Raw genomic sequence first — 11696 nt, forward strand, 5'->3', positions numbered from 1 at the left:
CTGAAGGACAAAAAATAGAATGACAATTTTCGGCATATCTGACCTGTATCTCTGGTAAACTAAATCACTCATCATCAATGTCTTCGTCGCTTGACTCATTGCAGGACACGGAAGCAGCTTGATAAAGGCGATTTTGACAGCACTCACGATCATGGCATTTACAAAATATTGTGCATGGAAGCTGCGCGGCAACACAGCCACATGTTGATGATCCACAAGGTTGTTCAGAAGAACACCCGCATTGAATAGTCTCTAACAACTCGGGAGGTACACTCTGTGTGTTGCTTGGCATTGTGGTTGGAACAAGTGATTTGGTTGCTGGTAACTTCATCCATCCAAAATCTGTTGGTTGTAAATCTGGGGGAGTTTTTTCGAAGACTATGATACCAAATTGCTGTCTGAATGTGCGCTCTTTTGGTGTTCTCACAGAATGCTTCTGAGGTAGGGGGTATGGTTTTCAAGTCAGGGACCTTATTAATGATTTTTTCCCCCCATTTTCTTCAACTTTGTACCTAGCGCCAGTCATATTTGCTTCATCGTGAACGCCGTAGCATGCAGTTATGAAGAATGTGGCTTCTTTGATAACATCTTCAAAACTGACACTGGTGTTTCCAAGGTTGTCCAGTCTGTGTCCCTTATGAAGAACTTTGATGACTGTGTTTTTCCCTATACCATATGGTTTAGCCACAGTATCACAGCCAGATAGCGCATGTGCTGCCAGAAGATAAGGCGCAATTTCTTGATTTCTTGAGACCGTTTTCCCAATGTCAACAAGTCCACCGACCCCACTTGTAGCTTTCATCGTCATCGAGCAGTGGCTGGAGTCCAAGTCAAGCTTGTGGTCATGGGTGAAAGTTAACGGGGATCAATTTGCCTGAAAGACAGACCGGTGAAGCCGGTTTGCCTGAAAAAGGTGTTAATTGAATTATTTGCGATCTACGACTAGCCAGTTGAGTGCCAACCTTCCCAGAGTGAAGTACAGATAATTCTATGACCCTAAATGTGTTTTTTTTAAAGCAAAAAAAAAAAGGAAAAAGTATTTAGTCTGCATGATTGAAAACAAAATTTATATAAAAGCTAACACCAAACCCAAAGCAAAATGATCTCTATCATTTAAACACTCATTCGAAGCAATCTCTAGTGATTACAGTATTACCTGGTTTATGGAGACACAAAGATAAGCCATCACTTAAAATTTGTATAGTAAAAGGCTCAGAAATTGCAATACCAAGGGCTATTACAATTCGAAACACCCCAAAGAAGTGATCAAGAGACCCCAACCATGGTACTTGTTTTGATGCTAGTGTTGGTATAGGTTGTAGTAGTGATGATGCTCTAGTGGTCGTGGTGATAATGGTTGTGGCAGTGTCAATGCTGTGATGCTTGTAGCAGTGGTGACAACTACGAATACTACAACTACTACTACTTTTGGTTCAAAAATGGGAAATACCCACCTATGTGATATACAAGTTGAATACCCCAAAAATAGTCTTAGTGCATTTTTTAGTGTGTTCTTACAGCTCCCCATTCTAATAATAATAATTTTAAAAATTAGATTCATACAAAATATTAAAGAAAAAAAATATTATAAATGTAAACAATCAAAATAAAGTATTTTTAGTTGTATTATAAAGGGAAATAACCCATTTATGTTTATGTTTATTGGCAATACAGTCCTTGATTGAAGGCTTCATTGTCAAAGATGTTGGTTATATTTTATTTTCACTTGACAAGTTCTATTTAACAAAAAGTAGAAGCTTAAATGAGATCTGAGGCCATTTGAAGTATAAAATAAGCTTATATGCATAATTCAATGCAAATCTTCAAAAGTGGTGTGAAAGGTCATAGTGAAAACCAGCGTTTAATAACCAACTGAAAAGTTAGATGTAGTACTAGTACAAAATGCGACTCATCAGCTGGTGTGTAAACAGATCAAATGCATGAAAGAAAAGTGACACATGTGTTCAATTGTCACCTTTGAAAGAATATTAAACAGTCTACACATCGGTATTTCCGGCGGTGCAATAATGATAAAGCCGGCAGAAGAGTCAAAATGCCGGAAGGCAATTATTACATTTACTAAAAAACCGGAATTTCCGGCATATGCCGGCGAACTTTCATCCATGCTTGTGGTAGAAATGAACTAACAGCACAAAGACATCCGTCACTAACCACCATTGGTCAATGAAGCAGCATGCACCAGAGTGACATCCGCTTCCTCGTGTGTTGTCTCCAAGTCTGTCCTTGTGGAGACTTTTCCATTTTTAATTTGGAGAGGAGCATTTTCGTGTCCTGTGATAACGAGACGCCTTTCACGTGGTTGAGCTACAGCCCTGGACATTAATTCCGTACAGAGTATGCTAATCAATTGCTTTTTGTTCTCAGTGCAGGCAAGAATTGAGGCTTGAGCAGGCAGAGGAGTGTGTAATGTAAGTTGGTGTACCGTTTGAACTTTTATGCTGTGACTTTGTCGAGTAGCACTTTTGATGCTGAAATCATGGTATCTGTCAAAGACATGGTGCACGTCACTTCTGTCCATTTTCGACAATAAGAGTGTCCAAAAACTATTGACATAGTCTTGGATGGTTCCGTTTGATGGCCAGTTTACACAATAAAGGAGTGAGCATCCATCTAAGATCACGATCTCAGGATGTTGTCCCCCACGAGCAGAGACAGTTTCTTGCAGATTTCTCTTCAGAGCAGCTTTTGTAGTAGCAGTACGCATGTCTCCATTGTCACTGAATAAAGATGTCGGCAATGGTGCCAGTTCATATTTAAAGAGAGACTCCATGTCAAAATCTTGACAAGCCATTAATCCTATAGCGCGAGAATAAAGCAAACTTGTGTCGTATTTCGGTCACTTTGAATAGATTTTTTCCCAGCTGCCATTGTTGTCACTTTGGTAGAACGTGCTTTATAGAATCCATTGGGCCATGTTTTCTCAAATTATTTCATGTCCGTGGTACCGATGCTGATAGAATCGTCTACATTGACAGATTGAGGGTTTACTTTTCCATCAGAGATGTTCACAAGGCAATCAGGATGCGCAGTTGCACTTAGGGGGTTGATGCATCTATCTTGTAACCAATGATGGATCCTATGATTACCGCATACAAAATCACATTTCATTAAAAATGCTCAATGTCTACAGACCGGCACTAATCATGATAACACTCCGCATATATATCGCATTCCGATTCCGTTAAAACATTTTTGGCGGACGTTATAAAAGGGTTATGAAGGTTTCCTCTAGACTATTCTCTTTTTTTAAACAATACATTTTCAGTTGGACAAATCTAGAAACACGATTTTTGTAAAGTTTGAAATAAAAAGTAATAAAACCATCTCTATAGAAATGTAGAGCCCAACACAAGTCACTAGATCTGGTGAAAAATCACCAGCGATGGTAACCACTGGTGAGACTGGGCAGGCCCACATAGTGTTGTTATATTTACTTGTGTAGTTTGCCCTCCCTCCCCGCAGAATTTTTATAATTGATATAAAGATCTTTCGAATGCGACCTTGTTTTTGTTTTTAAGGGTTTTTACGGCACTTGCAACACATTAAGGTCATATCAGCGCCAGTAAAAGGGAAGAAAATGGGATAGTAAAAAGTTCTAGAATTATAATAAAAGCACCCAAGAAAAGGTAAGACAAAGGGGAATTGGTTCAAATAAGAAACAGGTGTAGATTCCAAGAGCACACTATCAAAGTAATTAGTTTGAGACCACTAAAAAGTCTCATCCAGACACAAGCACAGGTCCCCACTAAGAGGAATACACTCAAATGTCTTACAAATCATATATAATATAATGAAAACATAATACAATGCATAACAGAGAGATGATTTACAAGGGAAAAAATATCATCTCCCAAAACGAACTATACATTTGACTGTTTCCCTCTCAGCCAGGGCATCCGGCCAGGACCAGTACAAAACCAAATAATCTCATTCCAAGGCATGCTGGAAACCAGATGTAGGGGAATAGAAGACACAGTAAGTACCTCCCTGCCCACTATGGGAGGTCAGGGACGAATGCGATCTTGCCCAGCCTGTGTGCGCCGGTCGCCTACATGGAAGTGGCTAGAGTTATGGCAGACTAAACTCTAGTTTTGTTTCAAGTAAAAAATTTGCTCATTGTTCTGTCTTTCAACTTGATTTTCCATTGTCAGTTTGTGAACACAAAATGAAGAAAACACGGACAGCGAGGATGGTGATCAGGAAATCAAGTTGAAAAACAGAACAATGAGCAACATTTTTGGAACCGTTCCGGGGGGGGGGGGGGTCAGTCCAGGTTACAAAGTGACCTTTCCGTGTGTGAAGTGCCTGACCTTCCTACTTCCCATTTTTCTTAGTACAACTTACAGCATGTTCAAAATCAGCAGACATCCCCATACTCAATTCCATGTCTTCAATTGGAATGTTTAAAGCGTTGCATATTTCTTCACGTAGGGAGATCAAAGTCTGGAATAGGAGAATATATGTAGCTATTTCTCTGACTTTTAAATAATATAATATCTTGTGATGAGAAAAAAAGTATCAGTTATTTACTTTCATTAAGTCAGACAATTTATGGAACAAATGAATGGCAAAACAAAATCATGTCTTTTAGTAATCTTTTAACCCATGTGGCTCAGAAGTTTTTGTTGTAATTTTTGACATTATTATACTTGTATAATACTGTATACTCTTGGACAAAGCATTCGTCTCATAAGGGCAGGGGACCTTGAAAATCTGAGAACCCTAGCAGAGGACCGGCAATATTGGAGACACCTCACACAGGAAATACTGGAAACAGCCAAGGCGACCCGATCTTTCGGTCGAGACGCGAAAGGCATCTAAGTCAAGTAAGTCAAGTCAAGTATGTTACTCTTATAAAATGATGCATGTATGAATATACATACATTTTTCTTGAACATCTTTGTAACTATCAAGATGATGTATTGGTTCTTTCTTTTTCCTATGAATTGCATGTTATTTAAATAAATGAGGCAACAACTGAATTGTTACAGTTTACTCATGACATATATTTGGCAAATTTTTATAATATTTCAAAAGCAATTTTTTTTTAAATTTTAGTATTCAACAAATTCTCCTTTTACTTTTTTTTTAACCCCTTCATCTGGATAATATCACACAAGAAATTTGCTTAAAGCGAGGGGAAAACTTGGATATAAAAATCACAAATTAACTTGAAATAGTGTGAATTAATTTTTTAAAATCATCATAGATTGTCAGAGCAACTAAGGGAAAATTCATTGTTGGAAGATTGTAAAAGAAATAAAAATTTCAGTGGACTTAAAGCCAACCTAACATTTTAACTGAGCGGCCACAGCAATTCCCCACCCAATCCTGAGCCATTTTTTAGTTCTAGCTTAGAATTCAGTAAATCAAGAAAAAAAAAATGATTACGAGAGGACTAATGGATGGATTGTGATAATCTTTTTTTCAAATCGTACAGGAATAATTAGTTAATAATAATGTATAAGATTGAAAGAAGTAGAACATTTATTTTTTTAATACCACGTGTGATTTGAAGAAAAATGTATTATGACTGAAAAAAAAATATCAAAAGATTATATACCCTGCCAAATAACAGAAATAACAAAATGATGGATATTTTGCAAACATTACGTTAACATTAAATACAGTCCAAGCCAGTAATGGGGACGCCTCTTAATTGGGACAGCTGCTTAATTGGGATGATTCCTTGGGAACGGAATGTTTTCTTTATAAAAAGTCAAACCGTTTTCAATTTCCAGCCGCTTGATTGAGACGGCCCGCTGCTTTATGGGGACGAAATTTGACGATGACCATCCCCATAAGGGAGCTTTTACATTGCCTTCAATAATTTAAACCAATGGTACATTAAATGCAAACTAGTTTAACGGGACAGTCAACCGGGTGCGTGGTTATACCGTTCATCACAGCGGTGTGAACAATAGAATTTACCAGGATCTCCCAATAGTGTCTATCGCGACAGCCAATCGGGCGTGTGGTCAAACCATTATCATAATCATAGATGATAAAGTTAATAAGCATAGCAAACTAGAGACATTAAGAGGGATATGGTAATGAGTGATCGCATTGTTTGTTCAAGGCTGTCACCACTAAATAATTTGTTTGTTCAATGAGACCAATGGGTAGACAATGCATTCTTAATCCATTGTTAATCCATGCAACCGTTATAAGTGACATAATTGTTAATTGTTTTGTACAGTTAGATTTGTCTCCTAGAGGTAGATTAAGGTGTCTGTTTTTCATTAAGACGTGAAATATTACTCAATTTCATGGCCGCAGCTTTATTGGGACGATTTGTCGGGAACTGTGTCGTCACGATAAACTGGCTTGGACTGTAATAGCAATATATTGATAAAGATCAAATCAGTGTTATGAAACAGTAAACAGAACCAATTTCTGCTTGTATTCCTCTGAGTGGACGCTGTGAAAAATGCAGTTCAAATAAACAAAGTGAATTAAGTCAGATTTATATTCATAATCTTTGACTTTGACTACAGCGACCCAGTCCCATTTGCAAGTATTTTCATCAGTAGGCTGTTTGTTTTATGTTTTATGTTTTTAAGGGTTTTACGGCGCTTGCAACACATTAAGGTCATATCAGCGCCAGTAAAAAGGAAGAAAATGGGATAGTAAAAAGTTCTAGAATTACAATAAAGCACCCAAGGAAAGGGAAGACAAAGGGGAATTGATTCAAATAAGAAACAGGTGTAGATTCCAAAAGCACTCTATCAAAGTACTTAGTTTGAGATCACTAAAAGTCTCATCCAGACACAAGCATAGGTCCCCGCTAAGAGGAACACACTCAAATGTTTTACAAATCATATATAATATATAGAAAGCATAATACAGTGCATAACAGAGAGATGATTTACAATGAAAAAAATATCATCTCCCAAAACTAACTATACATTCGACTGTTTCCCTCTCAGCCAGGGCATCTGGCCAGGACCAGGACAAAACCAAGTAATCTCATTCCAAGACAAAGACAGAAAACAGATATAAGGGGATAGAAGACACAGTATGTACCCCCCTGCCCACTTCTGTCCCCGCAGTTTTTCACGGCCGCAAATTTTTATTTGGCAGCAAAAAGCCGCAATTTTCGCCGTTTTTAGGCTAAATTGACGATTTTTTGTTTTAAAGAAACAACAAAAGCTATGAAAAATTGTGAAAAGACGGCGACTTTCAATGCTAGCATCCAAACTTTACACTAAATAACGGACAAACATGACTAGGCCTATCCTCCCACCTCTACGGCCTCGCCTAGACTATTGGAGATCCGAAGCTTTGTTTTTCGCCTTTTTTTTTCTTTTTACTGAAGAGCTCTCACGTCTCATGCTGATGCAGAAAGAAGTTTTTCAATTTATAATCTTGTGTTCTCTAGTTTCAAGAATATACAATCGAGACAATTAATGCTAACGAACTGACAAATTATTTGTTATTTCATGAGGAAATTTCTATTTTTATTTTATTGCATTCAAAAATTTTACTTTTCAAAGTTTAATTCTTTTCCTAAGAAATTTATCACATTTATCATTTATGTAAACAAAATGTGTTCTATTAAAATATTTTTCATGAAATGCAATTTCATTTTTAGCCACAAGTTGCACTTAGTTTTCATGATATGATTATGGTTTTTCATGATTTTTTCCATGTTTTTCATTCAAAAACCCATTAGGCCTATATTGAAATATAAAGCAATAATAATAATGCTCAAAATTGGATAGTAAGTAGAGAATACAAATTTAATATGCCCCCATTGGAAAATGGATTTTGTTTCTCTTTCCTCCTTAACCCTCTCGTGTTCAGATTCTTTTTGGGGGAGTAGATAATGAGTTCCCTGTATGGTCATGTCAATCATGTAGATATCCTTTGATGATATAAGCCTACTCTTTGATATCTGTAGTCGCCTTTTCGTTTTCTATGGTCACTCATGGCTAAACTCCGCCCAGAAACGATTTCATAGGTCCGTCCATCACCAAATTTCAAACTTTTGTTCTCGTGAGTTCTTAAGTTTTTTGACCGAAGAACGATTGGCTACTGAGCATCTTGACCCTTCAACGATTGGTCGTTCTGGCAGCTCACGTGTCAACAGCCGTCAACAATGAATTGAATCATCGTTGAGGCAGTGGAAGACGGCTATGGAATAGTTGCATCACATTGCCACATTGTTGAATAAATTATCCAGGCATGGTCGATAGGTAAAAAAGCCAAATTATGTTCTAGTTACATTTGAAACAAACAAAGTATATCACTGATCTCGTCTCATTGAGATATAAAGAATGATATAAAAATCAAGAAAATCGGCCGATAAATAAAAAAGTTGCTAAAAAAAAGCTAAAATAAACAAAAGCAATTTTTAAAATCAAATTTATTCGTAAAACAGTTGGTTTTCAACCGATTTTTATGAAACAAAGACCAATGTACTTCTTATTTCAAGCTGATTTAAGAAATCTGACTTTCAAATTCCTCAGAATTATATTTTTTACTTTTAGATTTTAGCTTTTAGGCCTACTCAAAAAGGTGTTATATTCCTTGCATAATAATAGCGTAATACATCGACGGGGAGAAGCGTCTTTGTTTCGGCCAGCTGGATAGATAGCCTGTGATTGGTCGAAGACTTTGAGACGCTTGATTCACAATTCTATACGAACAGACCCCGGCGGTCTATCAAAGAGGTGTAACAAATTTATTTACCGACTATTTTTCTTGGTGCTAAAATTAAGTAATAATTTAGCATCAGAAAAAATAACTCTGAAGTTCCTATCTCTTTATTACAATAAAATTGATACCTCGAATGACAAAATCGATCCACAAATAAGGGAGTTATAAATTATTCATAATATTTTTTAAAGTTTACAATAATTGTCTTCAAAGTCATTTTTCATCACCAAAGTCGTAATTTTTTACCGATTTTTACCAAACAAAGTGCAATGTCAATGATTTTCACCCTCAAATAAAATAGGATTTAAATCGCAATTTCTGAAACGTATTTTCTTTTCTGTCTGCAAATTTATAAAAATCAAAGCTGAAAACACGCTGCGGCAGTGACAGGGCCTGTCATTTCCTTCACAACGATTGGATTTTACTTACTGAGGCCAGTCTTGACTACCCCGCCCATGAACATTATGCCGTTGTCGGTTTTTGTCGGGTTGAATCTTTAAGAGTTAATTAGTTTTTCAAATTTTGAATTTTGTATGCGATTGTTCATTTTGATTTCCCAAATTTTAAGAAGCTAAATAGTTAATAAAATATTTTGATTACTTCCTTCTTTATTTTTACTTACTTACTATGGCTATTATTATTATTATTATATTATTTCAAACCATTCAAAATGTAAATAAATTCATGTTGACATGTTGTGACATCAATATTCTACAAAATGCCCTATATGTGTCAATTTTTTTTTACCGTACATGTTGTTTTAATTGTTTGATTTTTGTAAAACTAGCGGCAAATTATTGGCAAATTTTGGGCAAATTTTACCATTTTTTAATTGCAAATTTTGGCGTTTGAAATGGCAAAAAACCGCGGGGACAGCACTATGGGAGGTCAGGAACCCCACCCAGTCAGTAGGCTGTGGACATGGCTTGGGATTGTGAGTATTCTCATCCATAGGGTCAAATCAATTAAGTAGATTTTTGACAAAAATAACAAAAAGTTTAAATGGATTCAAGCAAACCATACAGTACCTGAAAATCAGGGTTCGGCCCTTTACTATAATCATAATCAAAAACACCAATGGTCATGAGACCTTTCAGGCGAAGATGAGGACACTCTTCAATAATATACTTAGAAAGATCAACCATTTCCTCAGGGGTACATCCACTTTTATCTGAAAATAAAATGACGCGGATGATTTAGGATTATTGAAGTCTGAGCAATTTAATAATAATAATGATGAAGATGATGATGATGATGATGATGATGATGATGATGATGATGATGATGATGATGATGATGATAATAATAATAATAATAATAATCATTCATACAGCGCTTATTCTTACACAAACAGCTCTAGTAATACTAACAAAAAGGTGGAAATGGAAAAAGTACAAACAATGGATGTTTCAGGTATAAAACCTTTGTCAGAAAAACAATAAACAAAAGAATGTACAACACAAATTGTACTGAGAATAGTAGCTTTTGTATCCAGGGCGGTTAGAGCATGAGTGAAACAGAAGCATGGCATAAGTGTATGAGTGGAGAGTCCCTTGAGTTGTGATAGGAATGTTAAGTATTGAGAGACAGAATTGTTTTTAGAAATTAGTGGAAAATAAAAGAGATAATAGAAATGTAATAGTAGTAGTAGTAGTAGTAGTAGTAGTAGTAGTAGTAGTAGTAGTAGTAGTAGTAGTAGTAGTAGTAGTAGTAGTAGTAGTAGTAGTAGTAGTACTAGTAGTAGTAGTAGTAGTAGTAGTAGTAGTAGTACAGTGTTTACAGAGCAAATGTGCTTTATTGCTCTTCAAATTCGGCATTGCGAATCAAAATTCGTCATAGAGAGAGAAAATGTGGCAAAAGGATAGCCACCCCCTCCCCCTTAAAAAGCTCCTAAAAACTGACAAATTGAATAAATAAATAAACGCCATCTGACAAAAGATCCATGATTAAAATAACAATATAAAGTGAATCAACTGCGAGGAATGTGCGGAAGGTCTACCAAGGTCGCTTCCGCTATCCACAAATGTTTCAGGCATGTTGCAGAATCGTTTAGTTTTTGTTCTTGTAATTTCTTTTTTATCTTAAGGAGAAAGCGGCTCAATGATCTTCTTTCTTACAGACAAAGAAACGGACTTCAGATGGCCAGCAAAACAAAACTAAACCAAACACATCCGTTTGGGTTCTTCAATGGCTTGTATTTGCAAAAGTCCCCACGGGCCCATCACTGCAAATGTTCTATTACAGTCCAATTAAAACAGGGAACAGCCACAGATTACTTTGATAAAACGGCCCTTGGTAGTGACGAGCCAGTCATTTCTTTGACAAAGATTGAATTTTACTTATTGTCCTGACTGCACCTCCTATCAATAAATTGACATCTGTCTGTCTGTCTGACTGTATGTATGTATAAGGGAAAGAGATAAAGAGAGCGCGACAAAGAGAGAGAGACAGAGAGAGAGGAGTGAGTGAGAGAGAGATTGAGAGAGAGAGAGAGAGAGAGAGAGAGAACGAGAGAGAGAGAGAGAGAGAGAGAGAGAGAGAGAGAGAGAAGTTATGCTGGATTGTTAAAAAATTAATTTTGTTTTGTTTTTAACAAATGGATTCACATTAGAGTTTGTATAAGTTCAATGTTAATTAGTTCTGACCACTCTTCCAGTGATCATCTATCAAAACAGTACCAGGCTAATCTCCTTTAAACTACAGACATCCAAATTTTTCTTATGTTTTACTATCGATTAGGTAAGGAGGATTGTTGAGCGGATAAGACATTGCACTAAAAACCGAAACGATCCAGGTTTGATGCTATGGTCCTGTTTCTAGTATCTGGTGTTTTTGTTTTTGTTTTGTTTTTCCTTGAGAAATAAAACTGAGTCCCCTTGCTCGATTAGGGGTTGAGGCCTTGATTAACTTAGTCATTCTTTTTTCCAAAAAAATTTAAAAAAAAACAAAAAAAAACAAGAAACCAAACAAATCCAAACAAAAAAACAACAAACAAAGAAAAGCCCCCCAAAAAT

General features: G+C 36.3%; 1 protein-coding gene across 1 annotated transcript in view; it reads right to left on the reverse strand.

Annotated features, from left to right (window-relative positions):
- Positions 1-11696, reverse strand: part of LOC144964005 (pyridoxal phosphate homeostasis protein-like) — a 48855-nt gene that overhangs the window by 17153 nt on the left and 20006 nt on the right. Inside the window, exons 7-8 of the mRNA XM_078897948.1 lie at positions 9711-9853; positions 4366-4464 (exon numbers count right to left, since the gene is read on the reverse strand). Of these exons, the coding sequence (XP_078754074.1) occupies positions 4366-4464; positions 9711-9853 (242 nt within the window). The remainder of the gene's footprint in view (positions 1-4365; positions 4465-9710; positions 9854-11696) is intronic.

This window comes from Berghia stephanieae, chromosome 2 (genome assembly GCF_034508935.2).
Source record: "Berghia stephanieae isolate SIO BIC M18660-M18661 chromosome 2, UCSD_Bste_1.3, whole genome shotgun sequence".
NCBI lineage: Eukaryota > Metazoa > Mollusca > Gastropoda > Nudibranchia > Aeolidiidae > Berghia > Berghia stephanieae.